The 11,796-nt window shown below is 33.2% G+C and overlaps 1 protein-coding gene across 1 annotated transcript; it reads right to left on the bottom strand.

The window, feature by feature from the left end:
• Positions 1-1,642: 1,642 nt before the first annotated feature.
• Positions 1,643-2,491, bottom strand: LOC131156047 (zinc finger BED domain-containing protein RICESLEEPER 2-like). Its single transcript, XM_058109497.1, has one exon. It carries the CDS (start codon positions 2,489-2,491, stop codon positions 1,643-1,645), a length of 849 nt encoding a protein of 282 aa, XP_057965480.1.
• Positions 2,492-11,796: the final 9,305 nt, after the last annotated feature.

The following is an 11,796-nucleotide window of genomic DNA, read 5'->3' as shown; positions in this document are numbered from 1 at the left end:
AAATTAAAGATTTCGTCAAAATTTGTACTCCTAAATCAAACTTGGATACTTGATGGAAATTGAATAAGTAATGGGAAAAAATATATATATACATATTTAACTTGCACATGCTAAGGGATTATATTTTTTTTTTTTTTGAATTTAAATATAATAAGTAATATTTAAATTATATTTAATTCCTTATAAACTAATACAAAATTAAAATTAAAGATTTTGTCAAAATATATATTCCTAAATTAAGCTTGAATGTTTTGTTCATAACTAGGCCTCGCAAAACGAGCGGGCGGGGCTGGGTTTGGGCGGGTCACTAACGGGCCGGGTCATAAACGGGTCAGGTCATAAACGAGTCGATGTTAAACGGATCACACACATGCCAACCCTAACCCGCCCGTTTAATAGACAGGCGGATAACGAGTCACCCGTTTAAAAATATATAATTTTTTTATTTTAAAATTTCATATAAAATGACATTTTTTTATAAAAAAAATTACATTTTATTTATTAATTTCTAAATAAAAAGAACATAAAATGTAAAAAACAATACATCCCTTTAATGAATACATTTTTAAAAAAAATGTAAAATTAAAAAAAACACACACGCCTCTAAAAATATTAAATATGCATAATACATGCATAAAATATTTATATATAAATCTAAATTTAAATGAGTCCCATAATATTTACATACAAAGCTAAATGTAAAATATTTAATAAGTTCATTCATCATTCATATTTTTTTAATTCATGCATTATTCATAACACATGAATCAAATATTCAAGTCCCACAATCAAAACATAATCTTAAAAAATATAACAGTTAAATATTTAGAAACAAAACCAAATTTAAATGAGTTCCACAAAATTCACAAGATTACAATTTTCAAAAGATAACAAAAAAACTTAATTAGCCATGATTGTTTGTAGAAGCTTCTCCCAAATCATTAATCAAAAGATTTTCAAATTTGACTTCTAATTGTTCAGCTTCTTCTCTTTCTTCACTTGGATCCACTGCAATGACAAAATAAATAGATAACAAATAAGATATAATAACAATTGACAAAGGATATGAAAGTAAATAAAATGTAATTATTGAAATAATATTGGAAAAACTCAAAAGAAAAATGCATACTTGTGTAACCAAACAACCAATTTCGAGTTGTTATCAATGCTCCTGCATTTTTCGGCAAAAGTGATCTTCGATATTTGTTAAGAACCTGGGCTCCAATGCTGAATGCAGATTATGATGCAACGCTTGTGATAGGAATAGTAAGTACATCACGCGCCATAAGAGATAAATCAGGATATCGAAATCAATTATCTTTCTAATACCACAATATATCCATTTCAGCATGTTCCACCCGATTTAGCCTGAGCTCTTCCAAATATAAATCTAATTGAGATTTTTCTGTAGTAGCACAATATTGGCTTTCATAAAATTCAAATTCCTGTCATATATTAGAATAGAAAAACAAACAATATAAATATAACAGCTAAAAATAATATATAAAATAAGAAATGAAAAATTAGAAAATATAAATGAAGTTACCGAAAGCTCATCTCTAATGAGATTGTCACTACCACCAGTACCCCTAGAAGATGGAGCAGTAGATTCCAAAGAAGATTTTGATTTGTTTGCATAATCTTAGAATAGAGAGTACCACTTCTGACAAAGGAGATTTAGCTTTTGCCGAGAAGTGGATGAATCAATCTTTGAGTAACAAAATTCGACAAATTGAAGCTTGTAAAGAGGATCAAGAACAATTGCAAATGCCAAAACGACACTATAACACTTCCAATATTTATCGAACTTCTCTTTCATTTTTGCAGCCATACCATTAACAATGCAGTCCGAATTTTCCATTGTTTCAAGTAAATGCAATTGAATTTTCCATATATTTGAAAAATACAAATTAGATGTAGGATAATCCGAACCCGAGAAGAGTTTTTTCATGTCGTAAAATGGCTTCAAGAAATTGCAAATGACCTCAGCTCTATTCCACTCTTCATTTGACGGACAATACTTATAATTTGCATCAAGTAAAACATAATGAATTGAAGCCCGTCGATATATAGGTGCACTTTCTATCATCATGAAAGTTGAATTCCACCTAGTTGGTACATCCAAGCACAAACTGATTGATGCAAGTATACCAACTTGTTTAATGCACTCTTCAAACTTAAGTTTTCTGTCTTCTGAACCCTTAATGTACTTGACACTTTCTCTAATGTTATACACAACACGCTCAATCACTTTTAAGCCTTCTTGAACAATAAGATTCAAAATATGAGCACAACACCTTACATAAAAATATTCACCACCACTTACTAAAGATGCTTGCAAAGACAATTGACTTGATAGAATATCTTGCATACTATCATTAGCAGTTGCATTATCCAATGTGATGGAAAATATTTTCCTATCAATACCCCATTCCTTCAATACATTAAATGTTTTTTCTGACACAGCAACTCCAGAATGTGGGGGTGGCATGTGAGAAAAGTTAATGATCTTACTATGCAAAACCCAATTTTCATCCACAAAATGAACTGTAATACATAAATATCCTTCAGTCGTAGGAGAAGAACAACAATCAGAAGTCAAACACACGCTACCAAAAACACTCTATAGTGTAAGTTTATGTTTCTCCTTCTCTCTTTTATGTATTTTCAAAACATCAGCCTTAGCAGTGTTCCTAACAATTGGTTTAACATCAGGATTAAGATATTTATGCACATCTCGATTTCCTTCATGCTCAACCCATGAAAAAGGATAGCAATGTTTTATTACGGCAATTGCCATCTTCTCACGATAAACATCTTGCTCAATTTTTTTCGCATGAAGTTTGGTTCCATAATCCATATGCATCTACTTCACATCATAGTTATCACGTAATGGACAACTATTAATGTGGCATCTCAAATTTGCCGTCCCATGGGTTGAAGCATTAGCAACATATTCAACCCCACATTTTTTACATTTTGCCTTCTGTTTTCCATCAACATCTATAGGTAACAAATAGAATTCATCCCAAGCAGTTGATGTCTTTCTACATAGTCTCTTTTTGCTAGTGCCATCATTGATAGAAGAATTGTTCTTTTCAGATTTATCTGAAGATGGAGTAATATTACACTCATCATCAAAATCCAAGTTTATGGTGTCCATTATTTGCAATTTGTATTCTTCCTAACAAAGAATAATTTTTTTGGATACGTTGGGTGTCTTGGGCTTTCGCACCAAACTAATTCCCTAACAAAGAAAAACTGTTAAAACTCCAAAAAATAGTAAAATAATGAAAATTTTATACAACAAACACAAATATGCATTTTATAAAAATTATTAACTAAAAAATCATTAGTTTTTTTTTTGCAACAAATTGTATAAATATATATATATATATATATGCATGGAATGATGGAAGGAAGTTGCTATGAAAATGGAATCAGGATAATATTATTGGGAAGTCTAGTAGTAGCAGTATGCATGTGTGTATGTGTGTGTGTGTGTGTGTGTGTGTGTGTGTGTGTGTGTGTGTGTGTGAGAGAGAGAGAGAGAGAGAGAGAGAGAGAGAGAGAGAGAGAGAGAGAGAGACAACTAATTATTCTTTTCTTTTATTTTCTGTATGGGAAACACAATAAACATTTATCTACTATTTATTCATCAGTAATCCATGAAACCAACAGCCAACAGCAGTCAATCAAACACAAATTAGGCATGTTGTACTAAGGATTGAAGATCAATTGTGGAAAAAGCCCCAAACACATGAAAAAGTAGAGTTGAAGCATCCTTACTGTCATAAGAGTCATCACTCATCAACTTACTTCACTAAATAAGCTATGGAAAAAATTGAGAAATCTATTGTGCAAAAATATATAATGAAAAGGGATATCAAAGTAAACATTCTAATTTCTAAAGCATTCATTTTGAGTTCTTAGATAAAGTTTAGAAATATAACAAAAAATAGATAAAAATACTAAAAAATCTTACCTCCACGGCTCCACCTCTTGTCGGCTGCCGACTGGTCCTCTACGGAGCTGGGGGGGAGATTGACGTGCGTGGAGAAGTGGTATGTGGAGCTGGGGGGGAGATTGATGCTTGTGGCAGTGGTCTGTGGCACTTGGAGGAGACGACGACTCGATCTGCTCAAGGTGTGGAGTGGTCCAAGTGGATCGTTCACAGGAGACGATGACTGGCAGGTCCGACACGGGGGCACATAGCAGTGCACCAATCACTAGAGGAGAGGAAAGACTACCAGACTGGAGAGGAGAGCTGGAGAGGATTGACTGAGAATCTGAGAGACGGAGAGAGTGAGAGCTACGAGCTAAGAGCCGAGAGGTCAGAGACGGCCCAAACGGCCAGACGAGGAGACTAGAGACTGGAGTGGAGAGGCGCGGCGCAGGTTAGGGACTTAGGGTTAGGGAGTAGGGAAGGGGAATTTAACTTAGCCTTAGGGTTTTTTTTTTTTTAAGTGTGTGTGATTGTGAAGTGTGAACCGTGAGGATGACTAGGTGAGGCATGTGAGAAGAAGCACTGAATTGAAATTAACGGGTCACCCGGCGGGTGACCCGCCTAAACCTACTTAACTCGTTTATAAATGGGTTGACCTGTGACCCGCCCAATTATTAAATGGGTTTACTTTCTTAAACCCAAACCCATTTTAAACAGGCGGGTTCGGGTGACCCAACGGGTTATGACCCGTTTTGCCAGGCCTATTGATAACTGAATTTGTAATGTAAAAATACATATTCATATCCAACTTATACATGCAAAGAAATTTTGGGTAAATTCAGATTTCATAATAGACCGTTTGTTCATATCTATTTATATATGTAGTACTTCTAAACTCAGTAGGGTCTAATATGTTATTTCTTATATATTTAGGAAAAATAATAACAGTGAAAATAAATAAATCTCAGATATTATTATATTATTATATTTATATATAAATTAATTTTAAATTATTAATGCATCTGACAATTAATTATGAATCATCAATATGGGTACGTGTTTCTACAAACATAAATAACATATTTAAATTAATTAACGTGTCTTCAATAATACTACCATTTTTTTAGAGAATTTATGATTATTACCTGTCCTTGGGAGCCTTCACGTTAATCTCATTTCCTCCAATGCTACTATCTTTAGGATCCATTCTTAAATAATGATCAAATGTTATTTTAAAATCATAAATCTATTATTAACGTATAATAATATAACAAATTAAAATAAATATTCTAAACCACCCAAATCATGTTTTATACCTAAGCTCTAGTAAAATCTATATATTAGAGTATGCAGAACCTATATCCTATGGTCTGGTAAAATTATTTCTTAAAGTCTACAGAACCTATAACCTATTGCTCTAGTACCAAATGTAATACCCCAACCACGAAGGGTCTGAGATATTTACTTTCTACCATTGATTTACAGCGAAAGTAAATAAACTCAAATATTATTAAACCAGAGCACTAATTATCCATATTACAATCATTCATTTCAAAAGAAGAAAAATTACACAAGCATAAATATCTGCCATCATACTAATATTTCTAATCAATCCTTATTTATTTATCCCAATCGCATGTATGCTATGCCTGATTTTCAATAGGCCTTTCAGAGTCATCTGAAATGTAAGATATGATTAGGGTGAGACGACGTTCAATAAGTAAATAAGATTATTATTAGTGTGTTGTCAAAATGAGCTTTTAAAAATTTCGTAAAATAATATTTAATACTATAACTTCAAAACTGCTTCTAAAATAAATGTAAATCTAAAAATTTTTGCATAAAACTTTTACCATCAACTATAACAGTAAAATTTAATAACCATATACTGTGACCGTTAAATTAAATTTTTAACTTTAAAACTATAAAAATATTTAATTATATACATATATATATATATATATATATATATATATATTTCCTTATACATTTCCTTTAAATCGTCATTTAGGCACAAAAATGACACTTTTCATATAAACATATACTTTTCCTTCAAATCATCAATAACTTCGTACACGTAATTAAATATGTATAACATATATTGTAAAAAAAATCACCCTTAGGTCTATTAGCCGTAAGTCATGTTTACCCCCATGACTGGATTGTGTGGTCCGAAGAATGGACTTAGCTGACTGGTCGACCAAACTAAATCAACGTACGTAAATATTAAGTGAGATTTTCCTTATTAAATCCTAGTCCGGAACCAGGTGTGCACTCAGGAGAAATTCATTAACATAAATAATTACTCTGTAAATAGTGTGGGTGCACTCTAATCCGTTTAAACTTTAAGATGTGGTACCAAACATCTGTAACTTTGAACTTTTTTTGCCATAAGGGGTTTTTAAAAAATATTTTTTTTTATTATATAATTTGTACAATTAAAATAATATCATGAAAATTTCATTTTTACTCATATTTTTGTGAAATATGCAACGTAAAAAAAATCAACTCATATAATATTTACTCATATTTTCGTAAAATATGCAACGTATAAATAAACTCATGCCACACAATTTTCGTGTTAAAAATATTTTCTTGAGTAGAAATTAGTGATGTAAAATACCCGAGGAGTTTAGAATATTTCTTAACTTAAAAATAAATATAAGTATATTAGAGATCAAACTAGTAGAATTAAATATGCGTAAAAATAAATTCAAGAGAATTTTATGAAACTAACTAACATAATCAAAATTTTCTTACAAATAAACTCGGGTATGAATTTTAAATAAGAATCTAACATAATCAAATTTACTTACAAATAAACTCGGGTATGAATTTTAAATAAAAAAAAATCTATCATAATCAAATTTACTTACCTTTTCTTTTACCTTGCGCTACGAACATAATGACTATCTCTAAGAAATGAGATCGGAAAGAGTGGGTGAGTGAGAACTTACTCAAAAATTTTCTCTCCACCACTAATTATTTCACTCACTTATCTTTCTCTTCCTTTGAAATCTTTTGTGAAAAATGGAGGTTGAGAGCTTCCTATTTATAGGAAATTTTGGGGAAGAAGTGGAATTTGTAAAAGTGTGGGGAGGGGTGAAATTATAATTTTTTTTTAAATTAAAGAATGGACATGGGATGAGTTAGGTATGGGTTGAGTATGGAATGGGGATGAAGGCCATGTGGGAGTGCTTGCCACCAATCCCATTAAATAAATTTTTAATTAATTAGTTAATTAATTATTTTATTATTTTTTAAATCATTATTATCATTATTATTACTTTTAAGCTATGTTTTAGTATTTTTTTTATTTTTTAACAAAGAATTAAATTTAAATTTTGAAAACTCATGTGGGCCCCATATGGTCTTGTGGGCCCCACACAACTTCGAGACCCAAGTGGGTCCTACGTAACTCCAATAGTCCTTATACGATTTTATGAGCCCTACATAACTCCGAGACTCATGTGAATCCCACATGACTTCGGGCCCCACATAGTCTTGTAGGCCCCACATATGATACCTATATTATTATTATCTTACTATATATTTATACAAATTATGTCTGTCAAAACACTATTTTATGTATATGTACTTATTTATGTATACAATCAGTATCTATCCTGTTTATCTTATGAAATTTCATTTTTGACCAGACCAACCTCCAGGGAGCGACTGAGTCGCAATGGTCTCTAAGCACTCGCTAAGACAAGGTCTTTCTTAGGCATCAAACATGGAATCAAGGATCCTACAGAAAAACACTTTTGTATTGATATTAACTTAATGACCATTTTTATTATTTTATTATTATTGTGCTTTAATCGTATATATATTTTTGGGTCATCACATATACCATAATATATTTTGTGCTGAGAAAGTCTTCTTGCATGTGCTCACATTGATGTACATTATTTTGCAAGATCATTAGAAAACAAAAACTCTAACTTCCTTTGAACAAGTTTTTGAAAATCTTTTGGGAAAAGATCTTTTGGGGTTGAATCTTTGAAATTTTCACTACATACATTTTACTCAAAAAAATAACCATTCTCACATTGAGCTTATTTTCATATCATATGTGAGTGTATTTGGGGTTGTAATTGTTGTACACATCTGCTTGTATTAGAAGCATTTCTTTGTACACAATATTTGATTATCCGTTGTATTCTCGACATATGGTCGGAAGAGGGAGACTAACCCTATGAATAGTCCCGAACTGGTTCAGACTCGATTAAGAGAACTAGGTGTATCATCCTGTTAAGGTATTGTATTAGGTGCCGCTTAACCCGTTAAACGAGCCATAGTGGAATCCTCTTACTTGTGAGCTTGAGGCGGGGACATAGGCAGTATTGGCCAAACCCCGATAACATATCTTGTGTCTGCTCTTAAATTCCTGCACCTTATATTCCTACACATGTATGTGCACCAATTGGGAATACACCAATTTCAACAAAGATGTACTTGTAAAAGTTGACAAATTTTACTATTTAGTCGACTTTGTAATCCTAGATATGCAGTAGTCACATGTCAACAATTCTCAAGCACTTGTCATCCTTGAAAGACCATTCTTAGCTACATCAAATGCATTGATTAACTGTAGAAGTGGTGTTCTAAAGCTTACTTTTGGGACTTGAGTTAAATGTCTTTAACTCTTACAAAATGCCAAACCATTTTGATGACACAAGCGATCTAAATGTTATAGAGGTTTTGGCACCTACAAAAAATAATGGTTCAACTCTCCCCTCCTCTAATGATAAGTTTATTATTCATACTTCTGAATTTTTACTTAATAAGGAGACTTACCCTACTAATGAAAATTTCCTTGAAGCTTTGGATTGTTTGGCATATTTTTATTCACCACTTGAGGTACAAGTTACAGGTGCTAGATGGCAGCCCCAGTTTGAGACTTTACCACCACTAGACATTCTTAAATCTTCAGAGGAGGAAGTTCCCCAACTAGAACTGAAACCACTCCCTAAAGATTTAAAATATGTCTTTCTTGGTCCTAAAGAAGGTATTTTCCTTGTGGTAATCGCCTCAAAGCTAAATCATAAAAATGAAGCCCAGTTACTGGAATTCTTAAGAAAACATTTAGGAGCAATTGGGTGGACAATAGCTGACATCAAGGGTATTGATGCTACTATTTATATACACAAAATCCATCTTGAGGATGATGCTAGACCAGTTCGAGATTCTCAACATAGGCTCAACCTTACCATGAAAGAATTTGTCAAAAAGGAAGTGCTCAAGCTGCTCACAATGGGTATCATTTACCCCATCTCAGATAGTAAGTGGGTAAGTCCAACTTAGGTAGTACCCAAAAAATCTGGTTTGACGATTGTCAAAAATAAGGAAAATAAATTAATCCCAACTAGGATGGTCACTGGCTGGAAGATGTATATTGATTATAGGAAACTTAATTCAGCTAGAAGGAAATATCATTTCCCTTTGCCATTTTTAAACCATATTTTAGAATGTGTGGCTGGTAATACATTATATTGTTTCTTGGATGGGTTTTCTGGGTATTGCCCAATTGTTGTAGCACTTGAGGACCAAGAGAAGACCACCTTTACCTGTCCTTTTAGCACTTTTGCTTTCACCAGAATGCCTTTTGGTTTGTGTAATGCTTCAGCTACTTTTCAGAGATGCATGATGAGTATTTTTTCTAATATGATTGAGGATATTTGTGAAATATTCATAGATGATTTCTCTGTTTTTGGAAAAACTTTTGAGAATTGTTCACATAATTTGGCTTGTGTTTTGCAAATATGTGAAGAAAAAAATCTTTTGCTTAATTAGGAGAAATACCAGTTTATGGTCACTCATGACACTGTTTTAGGTCACATAGTTTCTTCTGAAGGTATAAAGGTTGACAAGGCAAAATTTGAACTAATATCTAAACTCCCTATCCCTAGGACAATTAAAGATATTCGTTCTTTTCTTGGTCATGCTGGCTTTTATAGGCGATTTATTAAGGGGTTTAGTTCTATTGCAAAACCTTTGTGCACTTTTTTACAAAATAATGTTGAATTTTTTTAATGAGTGCCAAAGGGCTTTTGATACCCTTAAGGAATCGCTTACCACCTTCCATATTTTGCAACCCCCACAGCGGGACTTTCTTTTGAAATTATGACTAATGCAAGTGACCATGCTTTAGGGGCTATTTTAGGCCAACGTGTGAATAACACGCCTTCTGTGATTTACTATGCTAGTAGGACCTTAAATGATGCCTAGAAAAATTACACTACTAAAAATGCATTGCTTGTTGTGGTTTTCGCACTTGATAAATTTCGGGCTCACATTCTTGGTTCTCCTATTGTTATTTTCACTGACAATTTTGCCTTGAAGTATTTGTTGGCTAAGAAAGATGCAAAACCACACTTAATCCACTGGATCTTGCAACTTCAAGAGTTTAACATCACCATCAAGGATGAGAAAGGAGTTGAGAATGTGGTAGCTGACCACCTCTCTAGATTACCACCATCCTCCTTTACAAACGTCAGCCCTCCTCTTGATGATAGTTTCCCAGATGAGCAGCTACTTGTGGTTCAAAAAGCTCTTTGGTTTGCTGACATAGTCAACTACTTGGTGACTAAACAAATGCCTTCTGACTAGTCCACCCAAGATAACACCGTTGTTTCTGTGAGGTACGACATTTCTACTTTGATGATCCATACCTTTTCAAATATTGTTCAGATCAATTAATTCAAAAGTGCATTCCTGGTGATAAGTTTTCTTCTATGTTAAGATTTTTCATATGGGGCCATGTGGTAGTCATTTTTTAACTAAAAAAACAGTAGCTAAAATTTTGCAAAGCGGGTTGTATTGGTTTTCCATGTTCAAAGACGCTTACAATTTTTTTGAGGCGTGTCAAAAAGTAGGATCCATTAGTAAAAGAGACATGATGCCCCTTTCTCCTATTCTTACCTTAGAAATTTTTTACTGTTGGGGAATTAACTTCACGGGGCCTTTCCCAGCCTCTTTGGGAAACACCTTTATTTTATTGGCTGTGGATTTATGTCTCAAAACGAGTTGAAGCGGTTACTTGCAAAACAAATGACCACCACGTTGTGCTCAAATTTTTATACTCTCTATTTGCTCGTTTTGGCATGCCTAAGGTAATCATTAGTGATAGGGGTACTCATTTTTGCAACAAACAATTTTCTTCACTCATGAAGAAATATGGCATCACATATAGAGTTTCCACCTCCTATCATCCCCAAACAAATGGGCAAGCTGAATTAGCAATAGAAAGATAAAATTTATTTTGGAGAAAACTATCAATGCTAATAGGAAAGACTAGTCAATTAAGCTTCTCGATGCTTTATGGGCTTATAGGACAGCTTTCAAAACTAATCTAAGGATGTATCCTTATAGATTAGTTTATGGAAAAGCTTGTCATTTACCTGTTAACATTCAGCATCGAGCTCTTTGGGCTATAAAACATGTTAATATGCCACTTGATGAAGCCTTAAGGTTAACAAAGTTGCAAATAAATGAATTGGATGAAGCTCGTCGAGATGCATATGACAATGCCCAGCTGGCGAAGGAGCGCATGAAGATTTTGCATGACAAAAAGATCCACCCCAAGCATCTCACCCTTGGCCAGGAAGTTCTTCTTTACAACTCTCGTTTACATATTTTTCCTGGTACATTGAAATCCTGTTGGATTGGTCCCTATATTATAATTAAAATTCATTTTCATGGAGCAATGGAAATTCAGAATTCGAAGGGTGGTACATCCTTCATGGTGAACGGTCAGCGCCTTAAACCCTTTATTTCCACTTATGATCCAAGTGATGAAAATCTGTTTGTCCAGACACCTTTGTGAATGTTGAGTGTTGTTTTCC

This window comes from Malania oleifera, chromosome 5 (genome assembly GCF_029873635.1).
Source record: "Malania oleifera isolate guangnan ecotype guangnan chromosome 5, ASM2987363v1, whole genome shotgun sequence".
NCBI classification, from domain to species: Eukaryota; Viridiplantae; Streptophyta; class Magnoliopsida; order Santalales; family Ximeniaceae; genus Malania; species Malania oleifera.
Note: the sequence above shows the minus strand (reverse complement) of the source record. Positions and strands in the feature narration are given on the sequence as shown.